At 60.0% G+C, this 21,385-nt stretch overlaps 3 protein-coding genes across 3 annotated transcripts in view; 2 read left to right on the forward strand and 1 right to left on the reverse strand.

Annotated features, from left to right (window-relative positions):
- Nucleotides 1–101: 101 nt before the first annotated feature.
- LOC125919738 (angiopoietin-related protein 5-like) lies at nucleotides 102–2,931 on the forward strand. The gene is made up of 5 exons (XM_049626584.1): nucleotides 102–335; nucleotides 413–1,057; nucleotides 1,819–1,945; nucleotides 2,093–2,278; nucleotides 2,598–2,931. The coding sequence occupies exons 3-5, from the start codon at nucleotides 1,831–1,833 to the stop codon at nucleotides 2,897–2,899; spliced, it is 603 nt and encodes a 200-aa protein (XP_049482541.1). The 5' UTR covers nucleotides 102–335; nucleotides 413–1,057; nucleotides 1,819–1,830; the 3' UTR covers nucleotides 2,900–2,931.
- A 1,813-nt stretch (nucleotides 2,932–4,744) lies between these two features.
- SELENOO (selenoprotein O) lies at nucleotides 4,745–19,446 on the forward strand. The gene is made up of 9 exons (XM_049626585.1): nucleotides 4,745–5,353; nucleotides 10,339–10,542; nucleotides 11,886–12,066; nucleotides 13,322–13,452; nucleotides 13,830–14,110; nucleotides 17,608–17,758; nucleotides 18,660–18,845; nucleotides 19,018–19,174; nucleotides 19,277–19,446. The coding sequence occupies exons 1-9, from the start codon at nucleotides 4,773–4,775 to the stop codon at nucleotides 19,415–19,417; spliced, it is 2,013 nt and encodes a 670-aa protein (XP_049482542.1). The 5' UTR covers nucleotides 4,745–4,772; the 3' UTR covers nucleotides 19,418–19,446.
- The window catches only part of TUBGCP6 (tubulin gamma complex associated protein 6), a 14,449-nt gene continuing 12,358 nt past the window's right edge, over nucleotides 19,295–21,385 (reverse strand). The window contains exons 10-16 of the mRNA XM_049626737.1: nucleotides 21,178–21,341; nucleotides 20,894–21,088; nucleotides 20,677–20,809; nucleotides 20,391–20,604; nucleotides 20,019–20,218; nucleotides 19,817–19,921; nucleotides 19,295–19,378 (exon numbers count right to left, since the gene is read on the reverse strand). Of these exons, the coding sequence (XP_049482694.1) occupies nucleotides 19,830–19,921; nucleotides 20,019–20,218; nucleotides 20,391–20,604; nucleotides 20,677–20,809; nucleotides 20,894–21,088; nucleotides 21,178–21,341 (998 nt within the window). The 3' untranslated portion in view covers nucleotides 19,295–19,378; nucleotides 19,817–19,829. The remainder of the gene's footprint in view (nucleotides 19,379–19,816; nucleotides 19,922–20,018; nucleotides 20,219–20,390; nucleotides 20,605–20,676; nucleotides 20,810–20,893; nucleotides 21,089–21,177; nucleotides 21,342–21,385) is intronic.

Raw genomic sequence — 21,385 nt, forward strand, 5'->3', positions numbered from 1 at the left:
CACCCTCAGGCTTCCCGCCCCACTCAAACCTCCCCCAACCCGGGCACGGGGGCGGGGGTGGGGGGTGGGGGGGGGGAGGCGGGGCGAGCCCAGCTCCCGAACAAAAGGTGCCGGGACCAGTGGCTCAGATCTGCCCGGAAGGACCACAGTGAGCACCCAGGGTGGTGTGGGCCGTCCGTGGGCGTGAAGGGAGGCTGGTAGGGCTGCGGGCTGGGCTCTCCCCCACCAGGGCTGCACCCTCCGGAAGCATGGCTGCCCGCCCAGTACTGGGTCTCGCTGCTATCCTCTGCCTCTCTGTGCCCCAGGCCGGCTCCATGGTGCGGCATCGACGGCCGGTAAGAGTGGTCATCGGGCCGGCGGGTCTCACCGGGCTACCAAGACCGCCCCTGACCAATGTCCTCTCTCTCCACAGGTCCAGGTGGTGCTGCTGGAACCCCAAGGTCGGGATGGGGTGGGGGGGACGTCAGGTCTGGGCGGCCTCTGGCCCGTCACCCACGGGCCCTCCCCTGACAGGCCTCACTCCCCATGAGGACCGGGCTGGGTCCCTGCCCCAGACGGCCTGGGAAGAGGGCAGACAAGAACCAGGCCCCACTGTGTTCCCGTGTTAGGAGGGGCCCGCTGGGCTCAGGGCAGCCCTCCCGCCACTGCCAGGCCAGGGGGAGGAAGGGGGGGGGAACCATGAGGGACCTTCCCAGGGCAGCAGGTGAAGGGGAGAGGTTCTGTCTGGGGGCCACGGGAAGAATTGAGGGTCTGGCTGAGGGTTGCGGCCCGGCCAATTTGCAGAGCCCAAGGAACAGCCACTCCCAGAGAAGAGGCCTGAGGCAGGCGTGGCCCAAACTCAGGGGACTGGCTGCCCATCTGCCAGATTGTCCCAGGGCCTCTGCAGGAGGAGGGTTCCGGTGCTGGTCACTGGGGGACCACGGCCCCCTCCCAGGCCTGAGCCTTCCTGGCCGCATCTCCCACAGGGAGGGACTGCTCTCAGATCCGGGTGGAGAAGCCCAGAGCCCCCAGCGGTGTGTATACCATCCAGCCAGAGGGAGCCAGCGCCCCCTTGCAGGTGAGCAGCCCTCAGCGGGGTGAGGGTCCGGGAGATACTCCGTATGACTTGCTTGGGCAAAATCAAGAGAAGTTACTTGTTCAAGTGACAGGGAAGGGCGGGCCAGACCGGGTGGAGTCTGTCCTCAGACACAGCTGGGCACGGAGATGTTCACGGACTTTGCCGGGGCGGGGGGGGGGGGGGGGGGGGTTATTTTATTTTATTTTTTAGTGCTTATCTTGAGAGAGAGAGAGACAGAGATTGAGAGTATGTGTGCGCATGAGTGGGGAGGAGCAGGAGAGGGAGAGAATCCGGAGCAGGGTCGGCACTGTCAGCACAGAGCCCGATCCGGGCTTGAACTCTCGAACTGTGAGATCATGACCTGAGCCAAGATCAAGAGTCAGACACTTAACTGAGCCACCCAGGCGCCCCACAGACATTGTTTTATAGTCAGGAAAGGTTGGGAGAAACCCAAGCTTCCACCCGTAAAGGTACGAACAAGGAGAGATTCCAGGCTCCAACGTTCGGTGAAAAAACAAAGCCACAAAGCAGGTGCAAACTGACATGAAAGCGGGCGGCCCTCCCGAGGCCTGGGGCGCTACCGTGGATCCTCGCCCTGCTTCTGAGAATGTGGATTCGTTACGATGGAAGTTTACATGACACGGACAAGCAGGAAGAGTTTCGGTTTTCAAACAGAAAGCGTCTGGGGGGGCACAGATAGGACAGGGGCAGCCTACGTGGGTCCAGCCAGGCGCTGCCTGCCACGTGAAGTCCTTCCCCAGGCTTTGTGCGACATGCGAGAGGACGGTGGCTGGACGGTGATTCAGAGCCGGGACTGGGGCAGGCGGAGGCGTCTGGACTTTGAGAGATGCTGGCAGGAGTACAAACAGGGCTTCGGAGACTTGACAGGTAGGAGGGCCGTGTGCCTGTGGGCACAGGGGCGTGCACCCCGAGGCTTGTGTTTGGGGGTCACCGGGCGCACAGGGCAGAGACGATAGGAGGAGGCTAGGGGTGGCCGTCACGCGGCAGCCTCAGCCTGGGTGCCCACCCCTGCAGGTGACCACTGGCTGGGGCTGCAGCACATCTCTGACCTGACTTCCCAGCCGGGCCTGCGCTCAGAGCTCACGGTGGACCTTCTGGATGCGGACAACCACACGCTTCAGGCCCACTATGACAACTTCCACGTGGACGGGGAGGACCTGTTTTACCGATTGACCCTTGGCCTGTACTCTGGGAACGCAGGTGAGTGCTTGGGAGGTAAGGGGGCCTCATGCCTGCCCCCCACCCACACGCACAAGCGTCCTGCTTTGTCCACTGGACTCTCCAGGCTCGGGGGAGGGGTAGTCTTGCCACGGGGCCAGGGTGGGTAGGGAAGGTTGGGTCCCTGGAGACCCCGGCTTTCCGGCCCACATCTGTCAGCCTCAATGCTCGGGGCGAGGCTGTCGCTCCCCAAGCGTCTGCCCTGGGGTCTCAGACGCCGAGGCAGCCAGAGCAGCTTCCGCGACGGGAGCGCGGGCCAGAGGGGCAGCCGGCCCGCCACCCACGCCACCACGCTGTGCAGGGGACGCGTTCCGGGGCTTGGGCCGCACGGATGACCAAGAGGGCTGTGGCTTCAGCACGCTGGACCGCGACCGCGACCACTGCTCACCCTGCACGGACGGCACCCAGCCCTTCACCAGCTGCAGCCGCGATCGCTCGGGCGCCGGCTGGTGGTACAGCGACTGTGGCCAAGCTGACCTCAACGGGCCGTGGCCGGAGCGCGGAGGGGCCGCCTCGGGCATGCGCTGGGCCACCGGCAACCATCGGCCCACCCTGCGCGCCAGCGTGCTGCGCGTGCGCACCACTGCTTCCCCCAAGGCCTAGGCCCCTCGGTGGCCGAGCCTCATTAAACGTTCAAGCCCTGCCGTCTGCTGTGTCTTCCTCGGGATGGGGATGAGGGAGGGGCCGAGCTCAGCTCCTGCCCAGCCTGGCTGCCCAGACCCAGCGCTGCCCACCCAGGACACCTGTCCGTGCACCTGGGGAAATCCACAAAGCCGCGAAGCCCAACCTTGAGGCCAGAAGCAAGGTCACCAGGTCTGGGAGGGCACTGCCCGTCCCTGCTGACCTGCTGGAACCCTTGGCACCCACCCGATGCCCCCACTGGCTGTGACCTCTGTGAGGGCAGCCAGCGGGACACAGCCTGGTGCTCTTGAGCCTTCAAGAACCCGATCCCACCAGATCCCAAAGCATGGGCAAGACAGTGGGGTCAGGGGGCAAAGAGATGAGTCAGAAGGGCCTGGGACCTGGGGAAGACGAGATGGGCTCGGGCCAGGTTCCCTAGGCAGTTAGGAAGGAGGCTGGGGACGGGGCACTGTGCCAGCAGGCCCAGATGGGGAGGAAAGTGTCAGACTGCAGGAGACTCTGGGCACTGAGCATCTATGAGGGCCTAAACTCACTGTCCCCCACACGGATGAGGACTCAGCTGGAGAGGGGTTGAGGGGGTCTCCCAATGCCACTCAGCTGGCAGGGGCAGAGACGGTTCACACGAGGTCTGGGAAACCCACATTGTGGCCCCAGGAGAAAGTTCCAGAGGTGGCTCCTCGAACTTAAGTGTAGAATCCAGACAGGAGGGAGCTTGTATGTTTGTCCAGCTTCTGGTCTCCGGTTCTAGTACGGGGCCGGGAGTGGGGCGGGGGACACTGGCAAACCCTTCCAAGGGCCACCCACTCCATGCAGGCATCAAGGGGTCTTTTCAAGGCTCCTCTGAACTGAACACCTGAGTTATTCAGCAACAGTGACCCTGAGGGGGGTCTTTGGGGGTGGGGGGCAGACCCTTCAAAGCCAGGCTTGGCTCTCCCTAGCCTCCCGGGCGTCTATGGCCCCTGTTCTGGGAGCCATAGACGCTGTTCTGGGAGAACTGGCACCCAGGTCATCAAGACTCTGCCCTCCGGCGGCACGGGTGAGGAGGGAGACAGAAGAAACAGGAAAATAAGGGCTTGAGGTCGTTTCAGGGAAGTGCTATGCAAGGAAAAACACAGGGTGCCAGGCGGCACTTAAGGAGCAGCGTGGCGCCGGGTGGGCATGGAATCCAGAACTCCTGTGAGGAATCCTGCTCCGAGCAGAGGAAGAGCGGGAGCAAAGGCGCTCCTGCACCGGAGAGGCTCCAGGCCAGAGTCTCGCCCAATCTCAGCTTTGGCTTTGCCCTGGGGCTCTTCCCGGGCGGTCCCCACCGACCTTCCTGGACAAACATCCTCCTTCCCTCCTGTCCCGGTGCCCGGCGCAGCTAGAGGACGATCCGGAGACAGACCCTCGGCACAGAGCGGGGCCGGGGCTGACCTTGGCTTCACCCTGGCGGTCTACTAGGGACGTCGCTCAGCACGGTCACCCCGCTCGGAGCACTCAGTCCCTACTGTCCGGTGTTTCCCGGGTCGGACCTCCAGGGACCTGCCGGCTCCTCACGCAGAGCAGCCATTTTAGACGACCCCGTTCCCCCGCTCCCCCGTCCGCTCTAGCGGACCAGCCCCCGGCGCGCTAGTCCTTTTCCCGGCCCATCCCCACGCCCGCCACTCCGCGGCCGCGGGGCGGAACCGCAGGAGCGGACAGGCGTACCCTGCAACCAATCAGAGACCGGCCTTCGCGGGCGCGGCCCGCGCAGGCGCAGTAGTAAACACTACTCCCCCAGTGATTGGGTGGCGGGCCACGCGGGGCCGGGACTTCCTGTCGGGGCAGAGGGACTTCCGCCGCAGCGGCCCCGCGGATGGCCGCTCTCAGGGCGGCGCTCGGGGCTTTGCTCGCGGCAGCCCGTGTCCGGTCGCCGCCCCTGGGCCAGCGCCCGCCGCGCGCGCCCTGCTCCGCCTCGGCCGCCGCACGCGGCGCTGCCATGGAGCCGGCGCCCCGTTGGCTGGCGGGGCTGCGCTTCGACAACCGCGCCCTGCGCGCGCTGCCCGTGGAGACGCCGCCGCCCGGCCCCGAGGGCGCCCCGTCCGCGCCGCGGCCCGTGCCGGGGGCCTGCTTCAGCCGCGTGCGGCCCGCGCCGCTGCGCCAGCCGCGCCTCGTGGCGCTGTCGGAGCCCGCGCTGGCGCTGCTGGGCCTGGGCGCGCCGCCCGCCGACGACGCCGCCCGCGAGGCGCTCGAGGCCGAGGTCGCGCTCTTCTTCAGCGGCAACGCGCTGCTGCCGGGCGCCGAGCCCGCCGCGCACTGCTACTGCGGCCACCAGTTTGGCCAGTTCGCGGGGCAGCTGGGCGACGGCGCCGCCATGTACCTGGGCGAGGTGTGCACGGCGGCCGGCGAGCGCTGGGAGCTGCAGCTCAAGGGCGCCGGCCCCACGCCCTTCTCCAGGTGGGCCCTTCTCCAGGTGGGCCGGGGCGGGTGGCTGGGGCCCGGAGGGGGCTGACCCCCGAAAGCGGCCCGCACGCCCTTCTCCGGGTGGGATGGGGCGGGGGCCGGTGTGTGCAGCCCCACCGTTTTCCTCCCTAGTTGGGGGTGAGATGTAACTGGAAGTTTCACCTAGGGGCATAGGACATGAGAGGGGTCCGGCATCCTGGAGACGGGAACAGCTGGTGCAAAGGCCCTGAGATCAAAAGGAGAGGACAGGAGGAGGGGCAGTGGCCGCTGGGCCTCCTCCCCTGCTGAAGTGCCGCTGCCAAGTGCCCTTGTCCCCTCCGACCGGTATAGTGAGGGGATCCTGCCGCCTCTGATCGCAGAGCCCCGGCAGTTGCTCTTGTGCCGTTCTCATAAACGACACAAGGACTTTGGAATCAGTTCTGCCTGAGACACTCGCGTCCTCCCTGCCCACCCCCGGCCTGGCCACCGGTGCTCAGGGGAGGCGGGGTGATTTGTCAGCAGTCTGAAAGCTACTTGGGCAGTCTGCTTCCCTCCAACACTGGCATCCCAGATGCGGCCAGTGCCCTGGAAGGGGCAAGAGAGACCTCCTCAGATCCCATTCCCCCAGTGGACATTCTCCCAAGCACAGGCTTCCAGGCACTTGTGGGCCAGAGCCTGGCTCCAGATCCCAGCAGCCTGACCCAGCAGGGTGCTCTTGTAGCCTTGTAGCCGTCCTGCCTCTTCTGTGCAGACAGTCTGTTCTGCTCTTTTCCGTCAAACAGTTCGTGCATTTAGTCCGTGTTTGTTAAATGGCTGAAAAAGTTATACCCAAGTCGTCGTTTTAGGTTCAGGGAAATCCTAAGGGCATGTCTCCCCTCTGGCCACTTCCCTTTGCCCTCCCTCCAGGGACTGAATACGCCCCTCCCCGTCTCCCCGCAGCAGCTCCACCTCTGACCCACAGAATAACTGGTTTTTCCTCATCCCCCAGTCTCCAGACCTTTCTGTCTGTGAAGTCTGAGTTCAGCCTAGCGCCACCGCCACCCGCACCTGCTCAGAGTTGTCTGCACCAGTGGCTAACGGAAGTTTCTGCTCCTTGGAATGGGTGCTTCTCACCCTAAGGCCTGTTCATTCTTTTGAGCACCTTTAAACTTCGTGTATTCCTTTTTGGTCATTTATTTTTGCCAGTTATAAAGACAAACCTTTTTGTGAGTAATCTGCTGTTGGAAGTTGCTTTTTATATTTGAAGACTTGAGTTTTAAGTCCCATGTTTTCAGACCTGAGGTCTGCTGACATATTTTTTTTAACATTTGTTTATTTTTAGAGAGAGCGAGCGAGTGGGGGAGGGGCAGAGAGAGACAGGGAGACAGAATCCCAAGCAGACTCCACACTCAGCACAGAGCCTGACGTGATCTGTGCGACAGATCCCACAAACTGTGAGATCGTGACCTGAGCTGAAATCAAGTCAGACACTTAACCAACTGAGTCACTCAGGTGCCCCTAGAATATTTTTTCTTTAAAAGAAAGCAGTAATTTACCCTTTACTCAGGTTGGCACCCACCTACCCCACCCCACCCCTCCCTGTGTCCTGTGGTCCCCTACTTCAGCAAGACTTGAGGCTAACGTCCAAAGTGGCTACGAGTGGCTTAAAGCCAGCTGCTGCTGGATACCCAGGTGTGGCTTTTGGGGGGTGGACAGGTGACTTCTCGCCTCTGCCTCCTGCGTGCCATGGGGTTGGGATTTCAGAATATGCCTCTCCTGGCAGGTACAGAAGAGCTTTCCCTCAGTTGGGTCCATCCCAGCAGCTGCACTGGGAACTGACATGGGTGTACAGGAAAAGGGACTGTTGTCATGTGTCCTCTGGCTCTGTGGGTGCAGGACTGCTCTCCGAGGCCCTTTACCCTTGCTGTATAATCGTTCAATTCTGGCTTTTGCTTTGAGAACCCTGCCTCGAGCAAGAATACGGCTGCATATTTTCAGGACCATTTCTATCAGATTCAAGATTAAATTGCGCTGTGCTAGCTTCCTACTGAGTGAAATCTAACCAGATGAGAAGTAATTCCCAGGGCCAGGGAAGGGTGGAATGACATTTGAGGACAGGTTTCCTTGTCACAGGTCCTCACATAGACTAGAAGGAGGTGAGTGGAGTGCAGCTGTGAACCGAGGGTCACACTGGCCAGAGGCCGACACAGTGAGCTCTGGGGTGACTGCCAGGTCTGGTTTCTAGAGGTGTCGCTTACACGAGGATGAGCCATAGGCAAGGTGAGGCAGGAGGCCTAGATGTGTCTAGTGGAGGCTTGAGGACCACGATCGTAACAATACATGCAGAATAAGCATTTGACGAAAGCCAGCACCCATTCGTGACAAAAATTCGACAAACTAGGAAGAGAGGAACTTCCTCAAGTTGATAAAGAATTTCTACAGAAAACCACAGCTACCATCTACTTGGTGAGGGCCTGGAAACTCTCCCACTAAGATCAGAAACAAGGGAAAGTTGTTTCCCCCACCATTGCCTTTCAGCATCATACTGGAAGTCCTAGCTAACACAATAAGACAAGAAAAGGAAATTAAAGGTATACAGATGGAGATGGAAGAAATGAAACTGTCTCAGTTTGGGGATAAACATCCATAGAAAATCTCAAAGATGTGACCAAAATGAATAAGCAGTTACAGCAAAGTCGCAGGATCCGAAATTATACAAAAGTCAATCCCTTTACCGTATAAGCAATGAGCAACTTGAATTTGAAGTTAAAAACAATACTATTTACCCTAGCACCCCTCAAAATGAAATAGGTATTAATCTAACAAAATATATACAAGATCTTTATAAGGAACATTATAAAATTGATAAAAGATGCCAAAAATAAAGAAATGGAAAGACATTACATGTCCACGGACAGGAGGACTCACTATTGTCAAGATGTCACTTGGTCCCAATTTGACTTCAGTACAATCCCAACAGAATCTCGGGTCATTCTGTAGATACTGGTAACAGGATTCGAAAGTTTGCACAGAGAGGCAAAAGACCTAGAGTGACCGACATGATACAAAGAATGACAAAACCAGAGAGCCGGCACTACTGACGTCGAGCCTTACTGCAAAACCATAGGCATTAGGTAAATGCAGTGTCGGTGAAGGGATTGCTCAGTGGAATAAGGACAGACCTCCCCCTCGGTACAGCCAGCTGATCCTTGACAAAGGGGCAAAGATCGTCATGCCAACAGATTGCACTGGGACAACTGAACACACACACAAAAGGTATCTAGACACGAACTTGCCACCTTTCGCAAAAGTAAACTCAGAGCAATCATAAACCTAAATGCAAAAGTATAAAACTCCTAGAAGATAAAAAGCCCGGAGGACCTTGGGTTTGGACGTGACTTTTTAGATCTAACACCAAATGCAAGATCCATGAAAGAAGTCATTGATGAGCTGGACTCCATTAAAGTTAAAACTTTTTTGCTCTGCAAAAACAAAACAACACCCCTTGTGCTCTGCAGCAGACAAAATCGAGAGTGAAAAGAAAAGCCACAGACGGGGGAAAATATTTGCAAAAGATGCATCTGATAAAGGAGTGTTGTCCGAAGTAGACAAAGAACTTCTTAAATTCGATCATAAGAAAACAAAACAACCTGGGCCCTTAAAATGGGCCAAAGACCTGAACAGACCTGACACCAAAGAGGAGACACAGATGGAAAGCAAGCTCCTCGAAGAGACGCTTCACATCGTGAGTTACCAGGGAAATGCAAATTCTCACGGCGACGAGATGCCGCCGCACACCTGCGGGGGGCGGGGGGCAGACCCGGGGCACCGACAGCACCAGGCGCCGGGAGGCCGGTGGCAGCGGGAGCACGTGCTCCACCCACTTGCTGGTGGCTGCAAGGCGGTGCTGTTACCTCGTGGCCCAGCAGTCGTGCTCCTGCCGTTTACCCGAAAGACTGAGAGCCTGTGTCCAACAAAACCCTGCACGTGGATGTTTGTAGCAGTTTTATTCAGACCTGTCAAAACCCGGAAGCAAGCAGCATGTCCTTCAGGAGGCAAATGGACCGTGGCGCCTCCGGACGAGGGAATAGGACCCTGCACAGATGAGAAGCGAGCGCTCAGGCCGTGAGAAGACATGGAGGAAGACGACGAGAAAGGAGCCAGTCTGGGCTACGACTCTGGCTGCGAGCTTCCGAGGAAGGCGGAAGTACGGAGAGGAAGAAAAGATCATGAGTTACAGGGGAGGGGTGAGCGGGTGGAGCGCGAGGAGGTTAGGGCGGCAGCGGTCTCTGTGTGGTACCGCGATGATGGGTCCTCGTCGCCACCCATCTGTCCAAAGCCCCACGGTCCGCAGCGCTCGGCGTGACCCCGTTTAAACGTGGGCCTTGAGTGATGATGGCGCATCCAGGTACACTTGCTAATGGCAACAAATGTCCCACCTGGTGGGGACGTTGACGGTAGAGGCCACGAGGGCCACGAGGGCAGCAGGGGGCCTGTGGTCGTTGCCGTGAGCCTGGAACTGCTCTGATAAAGTCTTAATCATAATAGAGGCTTGGGGTAAAAAGCAGTTCGAGCCCTCCAAGGCCTCCGTCCTCTGAGGGACTCTGAGATCCCCCTTTCGTATGCGAACGATGCTGTCCTGCCCTGCGTTACCGTAGGAGTGCTTTTGTAAAACAAATTCTTTGGAACAACCAAGTTGCAGATGGACAGGGTGAGTGTGTGGCGCTTGGCTGCTTCCCTCTGGGGAGGCCTGAGGTGGCCCTCACCGTCCTCGGCGTCGGTCTGGCCTCCGGCTACGGGCCGGCACTCGGTGCCTTGGCCGCCGGGTCTGGGGCGACGTTCGGGCCTCATCAGTGCCAGGTAGCATGTGTGATGGGGTTCTTGCGCAGTCACGTTAGAGCTGCCGGTGGGTGATTTTTAGGAAGCCCTTAGAATGCTTTCGGTCCCTCCCATCTGCCGCCTGAACCTTGGTGTTGAGTGGACGCCTGCCTGATGGCACGATGACCTGTGTTTGATTTCAGACAGGCTGACGGCCGCAAAGTCCTGCGGTCGAGCATCCGAGAGTTCCTGTGCAGTGAGGCCATGTTCCACCTGGGCATCCCCACCACGCGGGCCGGGGCCTGCGTCACATCCCAGTCCACCGTTGTCCGCGACGTGTTCTATGATGGTAATCCAAAATATGAAAAGTGCACGGTTGTGTTGCGTATAGCTTCCACTTTTCTAAGGTAATGCCGGGGTCCCCTCGGGCTGTCTGAACGCTTGCTGTTGTCAGGCTGTAGGTCTGTGCTTAGACAGCGGGGAGTCTGGTAGATGAAGCGCCCCACAGTGACACGCCGTTTGGACCCCATCCCACGGTGGGTCCCTAGAACAGCGCCAGCGCACCGGCCAGGAGGTAGATGCTCTGCACCTGCGGGGACGGAGTCGCAGGCGCAAAAGGCACTGGGCGTGTCTGGGCCGGGAACCCTGTCCCGCGTGCGGGTCACTGTGCCCCGCCCGCCCACACTCCCCCACCGGGCCCTTCCCACCAGGCAACAGCCTGTGTAGCTGGAGCGAGGCTGGTGTGGGCGGGCCCCCTGAGGCAGCGGTGGAGGGGGGGGGGGGCGGGGGGCGGTATAGAGCGGTTTACTTGGGAGTTCGTGACAAGGAACTGCATCAAAGTCACCAAGAAAATGGCCTCGTTGGTGTCACTGTGAACGCAGGCTGCTCCACACCTGACGAGCTCCGGTTGGCTGCGGCCATTCTCCACTCAGTTCATTAACCGGAACCCTCTCTGGTTCCCGTTCCTGACGCAAGCCTGTTTCTCCGTGATGTCACCGCGCTGTCTGGCGTCACACGCTCCAGTCTGCTTACCTGAACCCACGCTTGTCACAAGTGGCTGTGGCATCTTGGGGCCCCCTCCTGGAGCCAGGCAGACCCCGTGTGTATCAGGGGCAACGGGGTCATTCCCCTGGTGCCTGCTGGCCCCACCCACGCCTACAGCTCAGAGTCCCTGGCTTTTCCTTTCATCCCCTGGGGGACAGAGGAGCCAGGGCAGTGACCGGCCTCACCCCAGGACACCCAGGGCTTCTTCCTGCAGAAGCACCAGACTGCTCTTTGCTGCGCGGCCGCCCTGTACCTGGCAGGAGGTCGGGCGGCATCCCTGGCCTCCACCCACCACCTCCCGGGGCTGATGCCAGACCTAAAAACCAAAAATGTCTCCAAACGGTGCCTCACACCCTCCGGGTGACACCCAGTGGAGAGCCACTGCTGACCCTGCTTGTCACCCCACCACAGGATGCCCGTCACTGACGTGCTCCTTGACGCAGGGGGATGGGCACAGAGCCCTCCTCGTGCCCGGAGTCAGCCCTGTGTTCCTGGGCGTCCCGCATGCACGCCCGGGGCTGTGTGGGACTTGACCAGAGTCAGGCTGGTTCTGTGTCACTGAAAGATTAGTTCTGTTCTTGTTGGTTTTGTTTTAATCAGCGTGTTCTTCCCACGCTCCTAGGTGGGTATCTAGCAGCCAGACTTTTCTTCCCACGACGGGGCAGAGTCACGTTTAACCTGTTAAAAACTTGGGTCTTCCCTCCAGGTTCGGATCCTTTGAGATTTTTAAGTCTGCAGATGAGCACACAGGGCGCGAGGGCCCCAGTGTGGGGAGGAATGACATTCGAGTACAGATGCTGGACTATGTGATCGGCACGTTTTATCCCGAGATCCAGGCCGCTCACGCCGACAACAGCGTGCAAAGGAATGCGGCCTTCTTCCGGGAGGTAGGTGTGGCGGTGCCCTGGCCCCGGCCCTACCTGCTGCTGACGACCCGGTCTACTTGGCTGGTAGACAGAGGTTCTCACTTGGTGTCCCTGCCCCTGTCAGTCACTCCCCTGTCCCAAACCCAGTCACCACTTGTTGGCTTTGAGCAGGACCGACTTCTTGGAAACCCTGCGTCAAGGTCAGGGGTCCTGGGACAAACCAAGGATCATTTTGTTTCAGTGGCACTGGCGTGTGTCCATGTGCCCCCACCGAGCCCCGCCGGACAAGTGTGAAGGGAATGACCCCAATGCACTGGGTACCCAGCCATGCACACCTTGTCTGACCCAGTCCCTCGGTTTGATGGCGGTGCTGACCCCATCAGCGGCTTGTGTCTGTGCCTCCCCTCCCCCCAAGGGCCATCAGGCGTGGCTTCCGTGCAGAGGTCACCCATGACACTCAACGTGGCCACGGCATTCCATCAGCTGACTCAGCTCGGGGCCTGCAGTGTCGGCGAGGGGGTGAAGGAGAAGGCAGGGGCACGCTTGAGCACGGCTTCCATGAGAAGGAGTGCCAAGCAGGTGTTTGTGGGGCCTCGTCCTGCCTGACCCTGGCCACTCTCTTGACCTGTTTTAGCCACGCTCTGGTTCTTGCCCTCTTCTGTGGGCAAGCGCCTGGGCTGTGGGCTGCCGGGAGGTGTCTCGGGGTTCTGCTCGCAGCCGTGATGGGTGACGGGGCAGGTGCATCTGGGGCCAGTGCCTGCGGGTGCTGGCCGGGCACCCTCGAGGCCACACGGGGGTGGGGGGCACAGGGGGGCTGCATGGGCAGTGGATGTGGCCGCGTGAATGGCCCGCTGGCAGCCCTCTGGGCCGCGGCAGGTAGGTCATTGGCCTCCTTGTCCGGCAGCTCAAAGGACGAGATGGGGCCCTGGGCACAGCAGCCTGGACCAAGGGCAGGATTTGTCTGCTCGTGTGCGGACTTCCTCATGTCCATACCATTGTCCTCCTGGGCCCGAGTCGCGGGGATATCGAGGTTCCCTGACATTTTTGGTTTCTTGGGTAAAAGCCACGATCAGGGAGTATGCGAAAGAGGGAAGAGGCGAACGTGGGGTTGGAGCCTCCACACACCTGCTCGTCCGAGATGCCTTTTCCTCCACACACATTCCGTCCTGTCCTCCCCACACGTGTCAGCGGGGAGGCCAGAGGACAGGCCCTGCGGGAATCGGGGCGGGAAAGAAGGGGTGGGGGCAGGGGGCAACCCGCGCCTGTTGTGCTGCAGGTGACCCGTCGCACGGCCCGGATGGTGGCCGAGTGGCAGTGTGTGGGCTTCTGCCACGGCGTGCTCAACACAGACAACATGAGCATCGTGGGGCTCACCATCGACTACGGTCCCTTTGGGTTCCTGGACAGGTGAGTGGCCCGGGGCAGCAAGTGGGCGCCGACGGTGCAGGGACCGCTGGGGAGAGGCCTGCGGGTATATGCATCTGCTCTGGACGTTTTGTCCAGCATTTAGTTGTTGGACATGCCTGGCTGGCCATTCCCAGAGGAAGACGTCCCCTGGAAGGTTCTGAGCAGAGAAGCGTTTTAAAAGGGCGCCTCCACTCCCAGATCGGGAGCGGGCTGAAGGGGCCAGGGCGGGAGCGGGTGGTGAGCAGGGGGGATGCACCCGGCCAGAGGGGTCCGGCCGGGGCAGGGGCAGGGGAGCGGTGGCCACGCAGGCACGGCCCTTGGGCACCCCCGGGGGCTCCGCATCGTCCCCTTGACGGCTCTCTCACCCTGTGTGGCAGGTACGACCCTGACCACGTGTGCAACGCCTCGGACAACGCCGGGCGCTATGCATACAGCAAGCAGCCCGAAGTGTGCAAATGGAACCTGCAGAAGCTGGTTGAGGCCCTGGAGCCCGAGCTGCCCCGCGAGCTGGGGGAGGCCATCCTGGCGGAGGAGTTTGACGCCGAGTTCCGCCGGCACTATCTGCAGAAGATGCGCAGGAAGCTGGGCCTCGTGCGCGCCGAACTGGAGGACGATGGAGTGCTGGTGGCCAAGCTCCTGGAGACCATGCACCTGACCGGTGAGTGTGGCCAGGCGAGTGCGCCACGGGGGGGCCTGGCCTTTTCATTTGGGTGAAATAGTACAGCGCGTAAGACGTACCTCGTCAGCCATTAAGCGAGCAGGTCGGGGCACCAAGCACGTTCGCTGTGGCGCAGCCAGTGTCTCCAGACTCTTCAGTGTGCGAGGCGGACACCCTGTCCCCGTGGCACTCTCACCGCCGTCTGCCTCCCCAGCCCCTGGCGCCCCCGTTCTGCCTTCTGTCTGTGGATCTGACTCCTCCAGGGACCTCATGTGAAACGGGTCCGCACGGGATCCGTCCTCGTGTGCCGGCTTCCTCCACCGAGCAGCGTCCCCAAGGCTCATCTGTGGTGGGGCAGCGGGTATCGGGACCCTGTTCCCTCGCAAGCTGAGTGGTACCTCGTGGTGTGCAGGGACCACGCTCTGTTCCCCGGTTACGGACTGATGCACACTTGTTTTCTCCCTTGGGCTGCTGAGGAAAACGCTGCCGTGGAAACACACATACCAGCAGGCGTGTGAGTCCCTGTTCTCAGTTCTGGGGCTGCACCTCCAGGCGGAGTTGCTGGATCCCGTGTGGACCTAACCAGACTGCTCTGGCTGGAGCTTCTGGTACCACGTTGACCCGAAGTGGTACAGCGGGGGTTCCCTTGTTCCTGCCCTCAGGGGAGCGCTCTCTGTCTTTCACTGCTAAGTATGAGGCTGTCTGTGGCTTTTTTACATACGGCTTTTATGAAATTGAGGGTTTCCTTCTACACCTAGTTTGGAGTATTTTTACCATTTTGCATCAGTTGAGATGAACGCATGGGGGAAGCTCCTCCCTTCACACCCCGTCTTAGTCAAGTTAAACCGCCGTAACAAACCACACAGACTGGGCAGCTTACCCAGCAGACCTCAATCTGTCACAGTTCTGGAGGCTGGAGGTCGGAGATCGGGGTGCGGCGTGGCCAGGTTGCTGGGGTGGAGCTCCTTCCAGGGCAGAGAACAGAGAGGCAGCGGGGGCTGGTGGCTCTTCTCCTGAGGGCGCAGACCCCATCAGGAGGGCCCCAGTTGACATTTGTACAGGAGGTTGGTCCGCGGTAGCTTTGGCTTCAATATCTAGGCATGCTGCTCTCATAAAATGAGTTAGGAAATGTCCTGTCCTGTCCTGTTTTTCAGAAGAGTTGAAGGAGGACTGGGGATAATTCCCTGATATTTGGTAGAACTTACCAGTGACGTCCTAACGTTTTCTTTGTTGTGAGAGTTTTGATTCCTGATTCCGTTTCCTTACTTGTTACAAGACTACTCAGATTTTCCATTTCTTCGGAATCTGTTGTGGAGGATTGTGTTTCTGAGAATTTGCGGATTACCTCTGCGTCATCTAGTTTATCAGCATGCAGTTGTTCACTCTTCTCAGAGTCTTTCATTTCTGTGTAATCAACACTCCTGGCCCCATTTTCATTTCTGGTTTTAGCTGAACGTGTCTCTTTTTGTCAGTAGCTAAAAGTTTGTCAGTCTTGCTGATCCTTTCAAAGAACCAGCTCTTGGTTTCATTGGTTTTTGTTCTCTATTTCATTTATCTCTGCTCTAACCTTTCTTTCTTTCTGCCAGTTTTGGTCTCATGTTGTTCTTCTTCTAATCCCTCGGGTAAAACATGAAGTTATTGAGATTTTTTTTTGAGATCTGACATGTTAACACTGTTAGTTGCAGGTGTACAACACGATTCACTCTTCGTACACATGCAAAATGATCACTACCACAAGTGTAGTTAACATCCATCACCACACAATTGCAAATTTACTTTTTTCTTGCGATTGAGATCTGTTCTTTTAACAGGTATTTAGCACCATAAATTTCCCTCTGACCACTGCTTTTGTGGCATCCTGTAAATTTCAGTATGCTGTGTTTTTATTTTCCTGCCTCTAAGTATTTCCTAATTTTCCTTGTGATTTGTTTTTATTTTTTGGACCCACTGGTTAATTTTGACATTATTTGTGAATTTGCCAGCTTTCCTTCTGTTAGTGATTTGTGTTCTCATCCCACTGTGGTTGGAAGAGATATGTCTTTTTAAACATATTAAGACTTACGTTGTATGGCTGAACATGTGATCTGCCCTGGAGATTGTCCCGTGTGTACCTGAGAAGATTGGACGGAGTTCTGTTGGGGTCTGATGCAGTAGCGTGACAAGCATTCAAGTTCCCCATGTCCTTGTTGGTCTGCGGTCCAGACATCCCATCCATTATCCAAAGTGGGCTGCTAAAGCCTCCAGCTCTTAGAGAACCATTCTGTTTCTTGTTACGTTTTACAGAGGTTTGCTTTGTAAGTTTTGGTGCTCGTTTGGCACATACACTTATAAAAATCTTTCTGATGAACTGTTTTACCAGTATATAAGGAAAACCATGGTCATTTACCGATTTCCTACTGAAAGTCTACTTGTCTGACTCAACCAGTTGAAAGTATCTTATGGACAGTGTGTAGTTTTGTTTTAATTTGAGAGTCTGCATGAGAGACAGCAGGGGAGGAGCAAAGAGAGGGAGACAGAAGCCCAAGCCGGCTCAGTGCTGTCAGCACAGAGCCCGACACGGGGCTCGCACCCACAAACTGTGAGATCGTGACCAGAGTCCGAATCAAGAGACACTTCACTGAGCCCCCCAGCCACTCCTGTAGTTGTCTTTTTAAAAATCCATCCTGGGGCGCCTGGGTGGCGCAGTCGGTTAAGCGTCCGACTTCAGCTCAGGTCACGATCTCGCGGTCCGTGAGTTCGAGCCCCGCATCAGGCTCTGGGCTGACGGCTCGGAGCCTGGAGCCTGTTTCCGATTCTGTGTCTCCCTCTCTCTCTGCCCCTCCCCCATTCATGCTCTGTCTCTCTCTGTCCCAAAAATAAATTAAAAAACGTTGGAAAAAAAAAAATTTAAAAATCCATCCTGCCAGTCTTTTTTTTTTTTTTTTTAAGCTAGAGCAGTTCATGGAGGACACCAGTGTGGAGAGGTGGGCAGGACAGCACAGGAGAGGCCGTCTGCTGATCCATTTACTTTTAAAGTCGTCACCCACGAGGACTTCTGCCGCTTTATTGTTTTCTGTCCATTTCCTCCATTTCTGCTTCTGTGTTTCGTTTATTGTCCTGGTTCCCTTCTCATTTCCTTCTGTATGTATTTTTAGGATGTTTTCCTAGTGTTTCAACAACTCGGCCCGAGGACTCTCAGTATCTGTTGCGTGTTGAGCCCTGTTTGTTCTGAAGTGTTTCAGGGGCTTCTCCCTGACGCCCCGTGGCTCCTTTAGTAGGCTGGGGGGCTTGTGAGCACAGCAACAGTGGCCAGGGGATGACCTTGGTGCCTTTGCCGTACCGACCTCAGAGTGGTGGCCACGCTGGGTGGCAGGTGTGTGGGGACGAGGAGGAGTCTGGAGAGCAGGGGTCGGGAGCCCTCGGACCCGACCCTGACGAGGCTGCCCGGCGTCGCGGGCACTGGTGCGGGAGGCGAGGGCCAGGCCTCCGCCTGCACCCTGAGCGCTGGCGTGTTGCAGGTGCCGACTTCACCAACACCTTCCACTTGCTGAGCTCCTTCCCAGTTGGGCCAGAGCCCCAGGGCATGCCCGAGTTCCTGGATGCGCTGACCGCACAGTGTGCCTCCCTGGAGGAGCTGAAGCTCGCCTTCCGACCCCAGATGGATCCCCGGTGGGTACCCAGGCCTCCCTTCCTTGGAATGGGCTTCCAGAAGGAGAGGACCATTCAGAACAGAGCATGTTGGGATGTTCGGGAGAGCTAGCTAGGGCACCTGGGGAGGTGGGTGGGCCCCCACATCTGTGGCGCCGAGGCCCACCCGTCAGAGGGAAGGGCGGCAATGCTGCCACCGCACAGGGAGGCCAGTGGCACAGGCTGGGGGGGGGGCAGCTTCCCGGAATGGCTCTCGTCTGCCCAGGAAGGACTCCGTGGGCCCTCGGGTATCACCAGCCGGGCCACGCTTTCCCGCGCCGTCTCCCCTGGAGGAGCACACGGTGTCCTGAGGGTGCAGCCCATGCTCCGAGTAAGGCGTGGGAAGCATGGTTTCCGGGTTTTGATAAACAAGCCAACAGACTGTGGTTCGAGAGAATTTAGTGCAGCGCTGTGGTGAGTGGCTGCTGGCTGCCAGGACGCACAGGGAGGACCGGCTAGCAGGGCCTATGGAACACAAAGCCAGCGTGACCGGGGAAGGGGGTGTCGGTGCTGTCCCTGCCCGCCGGGCCCTCGAGGACCCAGCCTTGTGGTCACTGTGGAGAAGCAGCCAGCAGTGACCTCTGGGGGAAGTCACTGTGGGGTCGGGACACAGGCAGGGGCCAAGCGGCAGGGAGAAGTCAGCCTGCAGCACCCGCCCCTCGGGGTGCGCTCGTTCCACGACACGGAAGGGCTGCCGCAGAGCAGGGGTGGACGGCCGCCTCGCCCGTCGGGCCCGGGTCACCCCCCCACACACACACACACCGGGGCTGTCGGCGGTGGCACAGCAGAGCCGCTGAAGCCATTGCCACCTCCTCCGTGCCCAGACAGCCATCCTCCGGGTGCCCAGTGGTCGGGACGCGCCTCACGCTGCCCCTCTGCACAGGCAGCTCTCCATGATGCTGATGCTGGCGCAGTCAAACCCCCAGCTCTTCGCGCTCATCGGCACCCGAGCCAACGTCACCAAGGAGCTGGAGCGTGTCGAGCAGCAGTCGCGGCTAGAGCAGCTGAGCTCGGCCGAGCTTCTGAGCAGGAACACGAGCCACTGGGCCGACTGGCTCCAGGAGTACAGGTGAGGCCGGCCCTGCCGTCCGGGGTCGGCGAGGCTCCAGGTCGGGGCGCCGACCGCCCGCGTCACCATCTCCCCGTGACGTGGCTGCAGACGACTCCCCACGCAGGGAACCAAGCCCGGGAGATGTGGGAGGGGGCATCTGCTGGAAAGATGAACTCGGATGTGATTCCAGAGCCCGGCTGGAGAAGGACAGGGAGGGCGCCGGCGACAGTGACACCTGGCAGGCCGAGCGCCTGCGCGTCATGCGTGCCAGCAACCCCAAGTACGTCCTGCGGAACTACATCGCACAGAATGCCATCGAGGCTGCCGAGAACGGAGACTTCTCAGAGGCGAGCGGACGCCTGCCCCTCCTCCGTCCCTGGGTCCGGCAGCAGGGGCTGGGTGAGGAGGGACGGGCAGGCCCTAAAAGCCCTCTTCTTGCTCTTCTCCAGGTGCGGCGGGTGCTGAAGCTCCTGGAGACCCCCTACCACGGGGAGGGGGAGGCCGCCGAGGTCCCGGAGGCCGAGGGGCACTCCTACGGCAGCAAGCCCCCGCTGTGGGCGGCAGAACTGTGTGTCACGTGATCCTCGTAACTGCCTCGGAGGCCTCCACACGTGGAGCCCCCGAGGCCTCGAGCCCCGCTGAGTCCTTGAGGCGGTGGGCACCCCGCGGGCAACCCCACGCCCCGTCTCTCCATGACGGCCGAGACGTCCAGTCAGGACCTGACCCGTCTCTGTCTGACACAGACTCAGCAGCCCCGCCCCACGCTCGGTGCGCTCCCCACAAAAGCCGCTTGGTGCGAGGACAGGAGCTCAGCAGTGGGGAGCGGGCCCAGGTGGGCAGAGCGGCCCCGGCCCCCTACCTACCGGGCAGACACGGTCCCCAAATAAACCAGCAGCTTCCCTGGCCTGTCTCTGTGTGGTCACTGCGCCCTGACCCGCCCTCCCAGGAAGGCCAGGTACTGGCGGGGGGGGGGGGGGGGGGGGGGGCACCTGTGTCGTGGCCTCAGGCATCCTGGTAGTAGCTATTGAAGTTGATGCGCAGCAGGAAGTCCTCCAGGTGGGGCTGGTAGCCGCGGTTCACCAGCTTGGTCACCACTGGTGGCGGAGGGAGCAGGGGAAACGGCTCAGCCAGGCCCCCCGGTAGCTCCTGCCCTGCGGCCCCCAAGCCCACCCGGCCCTAGGGGACAGTCACCTTTGAAGAGGAAATGGGAGTAGTACTTGAAGGTGCTGTAGGACTGCTGCATGAGGGCAAAGTTGGGGTGCTCGGCACCCCGTGGGCCGCCAGCCGGGACCCAGGGCTGGGAGATGAGCTGGCTGCGGAACTTGAGGACCAGGCTGAAGATGCTATGGATGACATTCATGACAGGCGCAGCCTTCTCGGTCAGCAGGCCCCTGGGGAGACAGGTGGCTTTTGGGGGGGGCAGTCAGTGGGAGACAGTCCCCTGGGGAGACAGGCGGCTGTTGGGGGGGGGGGACGGCCAGTGGGAGACAGGTGGCTGCTGGGGGGCGGGGGACCCTACCACCACCAGCACCACCACGGCTCGAGGCACCAGGAGCAGCTCACCTGAAGACGGCCTTGTGCAGGTACTCTGCATGCGCACGCTGGATCTCCTCAAGGTCGCCCACCCCGGCCAGCCGGGCCCGGAACTCACACCAGGTGACGTGCAGTATCTGGTTGGCGATGTAGCCCTGCGTGACCTTCACGAAGTGCTGCATCTCGTGCTTGAAGAGCTGCAGCTGGCGGAACTGCACGGAGCCGGCCGCGCGGCTCACCAGGGCTGTGGGAGGGCGGAGGCGTCAGCCGGGGCCCCCGGGGCCAGGGGCGGGCGGGGGCCCCGGCCGGGCCTCACCTGCACGCTTGAGGTGGAAGCAGACGTCCTTGAGCGTCCACATCATCAGCTTCAGCTGCAGCAAGAAGGAGAAGATGCCGCTGTACCTGCTCAGGCAGCTCTCGGTGACCACGATGTTGAGGGGCCAGTCCACCTGCGGGCGAGGGGGGTGGGGGTGGCTCAGTGTGCGCCTGCGGCCCGGCCCCCCTCCCCGCCCGCCTGGCGACGCCTCGCTGACCTTGTACCTGAGCTCCAGGCAGTTCAGCACGTCCGGGGCGTTGGGGGCAAACGCCTCGGGCAGGAACTTGAGGGCAAAGGAGAGGTTGGCGGCATACGGGGTGTCCCCGTGCAGGCTGTACTGCAGGGCCTTGCTCAGCACCGAGTTGAGCACCAGCGGGTTGAGGAGCTCCCCGGGCGTCTGCCCCGCCCCCAGCTGAGGCAGGAGAGGGCACAGGCGTCCGGAGGGAGTCCCGGCACCACCGCCCTCCCCCCACCCCCACCCGCCCCTAGCCCAGGGGTCACCTTCTCAAACAGCAGGTCGCTGAGGGACTGGGCAAACTCTCCATCCTCCATGAGCAGGAAGTGCCGCAGGGCCTCAAAGTGCGCCTCCAGGCCGAGCTCCACGAAGTAGTAGTCCACGGCGGCCTTGTTCACCAAGGAGACGCTGGCGGGCGGGAGGGCGGGGCCTAGAGTCAGGTGCAGGGCGGGGCCGCCCGGGGGCGGGGCAGGG

The sequence above is a fragment of the Panthera uncia genome, chromosome B4 (genome assembly GCF_023721935.1).
Source record: "Panthera uncia isolate 11264 chromosome B4, Puncia_PCG_1.0, whole genome shotgun sequence".
Lineage (NCBI taxonomy): Eukaryota > Metazoa > Chordata > Mammalia > Carnivora > Felidae > Panthera > Panthera uncia.

What these genes read in the sequence shown, in the direction of transcription:
- LOC125919738 (XM_049626584.1), top strand. Translation starts at nt 1,831, where the DNA reads ATGCGAGAGGACGGTGGCTGGACGGTGATTCAGAGCCGGGACTGGGGC. An exon ending in GGGCTTCGGAGACTTGACAG is followed by an intron (nt 1,946 to 2,092) that starts GTAGGAGGGCCG and finishes CCACCCCTGCAG; the next exon opens with GTGACCACTGGCTGGGGCTG. An exon ending in CCTGTACTCTGGGAACGCAG is followed by an intron (nt 2,279 to 2,597) that starts GTGAGTGCTTGG and finishes CACGCTGTGCAG; the next exon opens with GGGACGCGTTCCGGGGCTTG.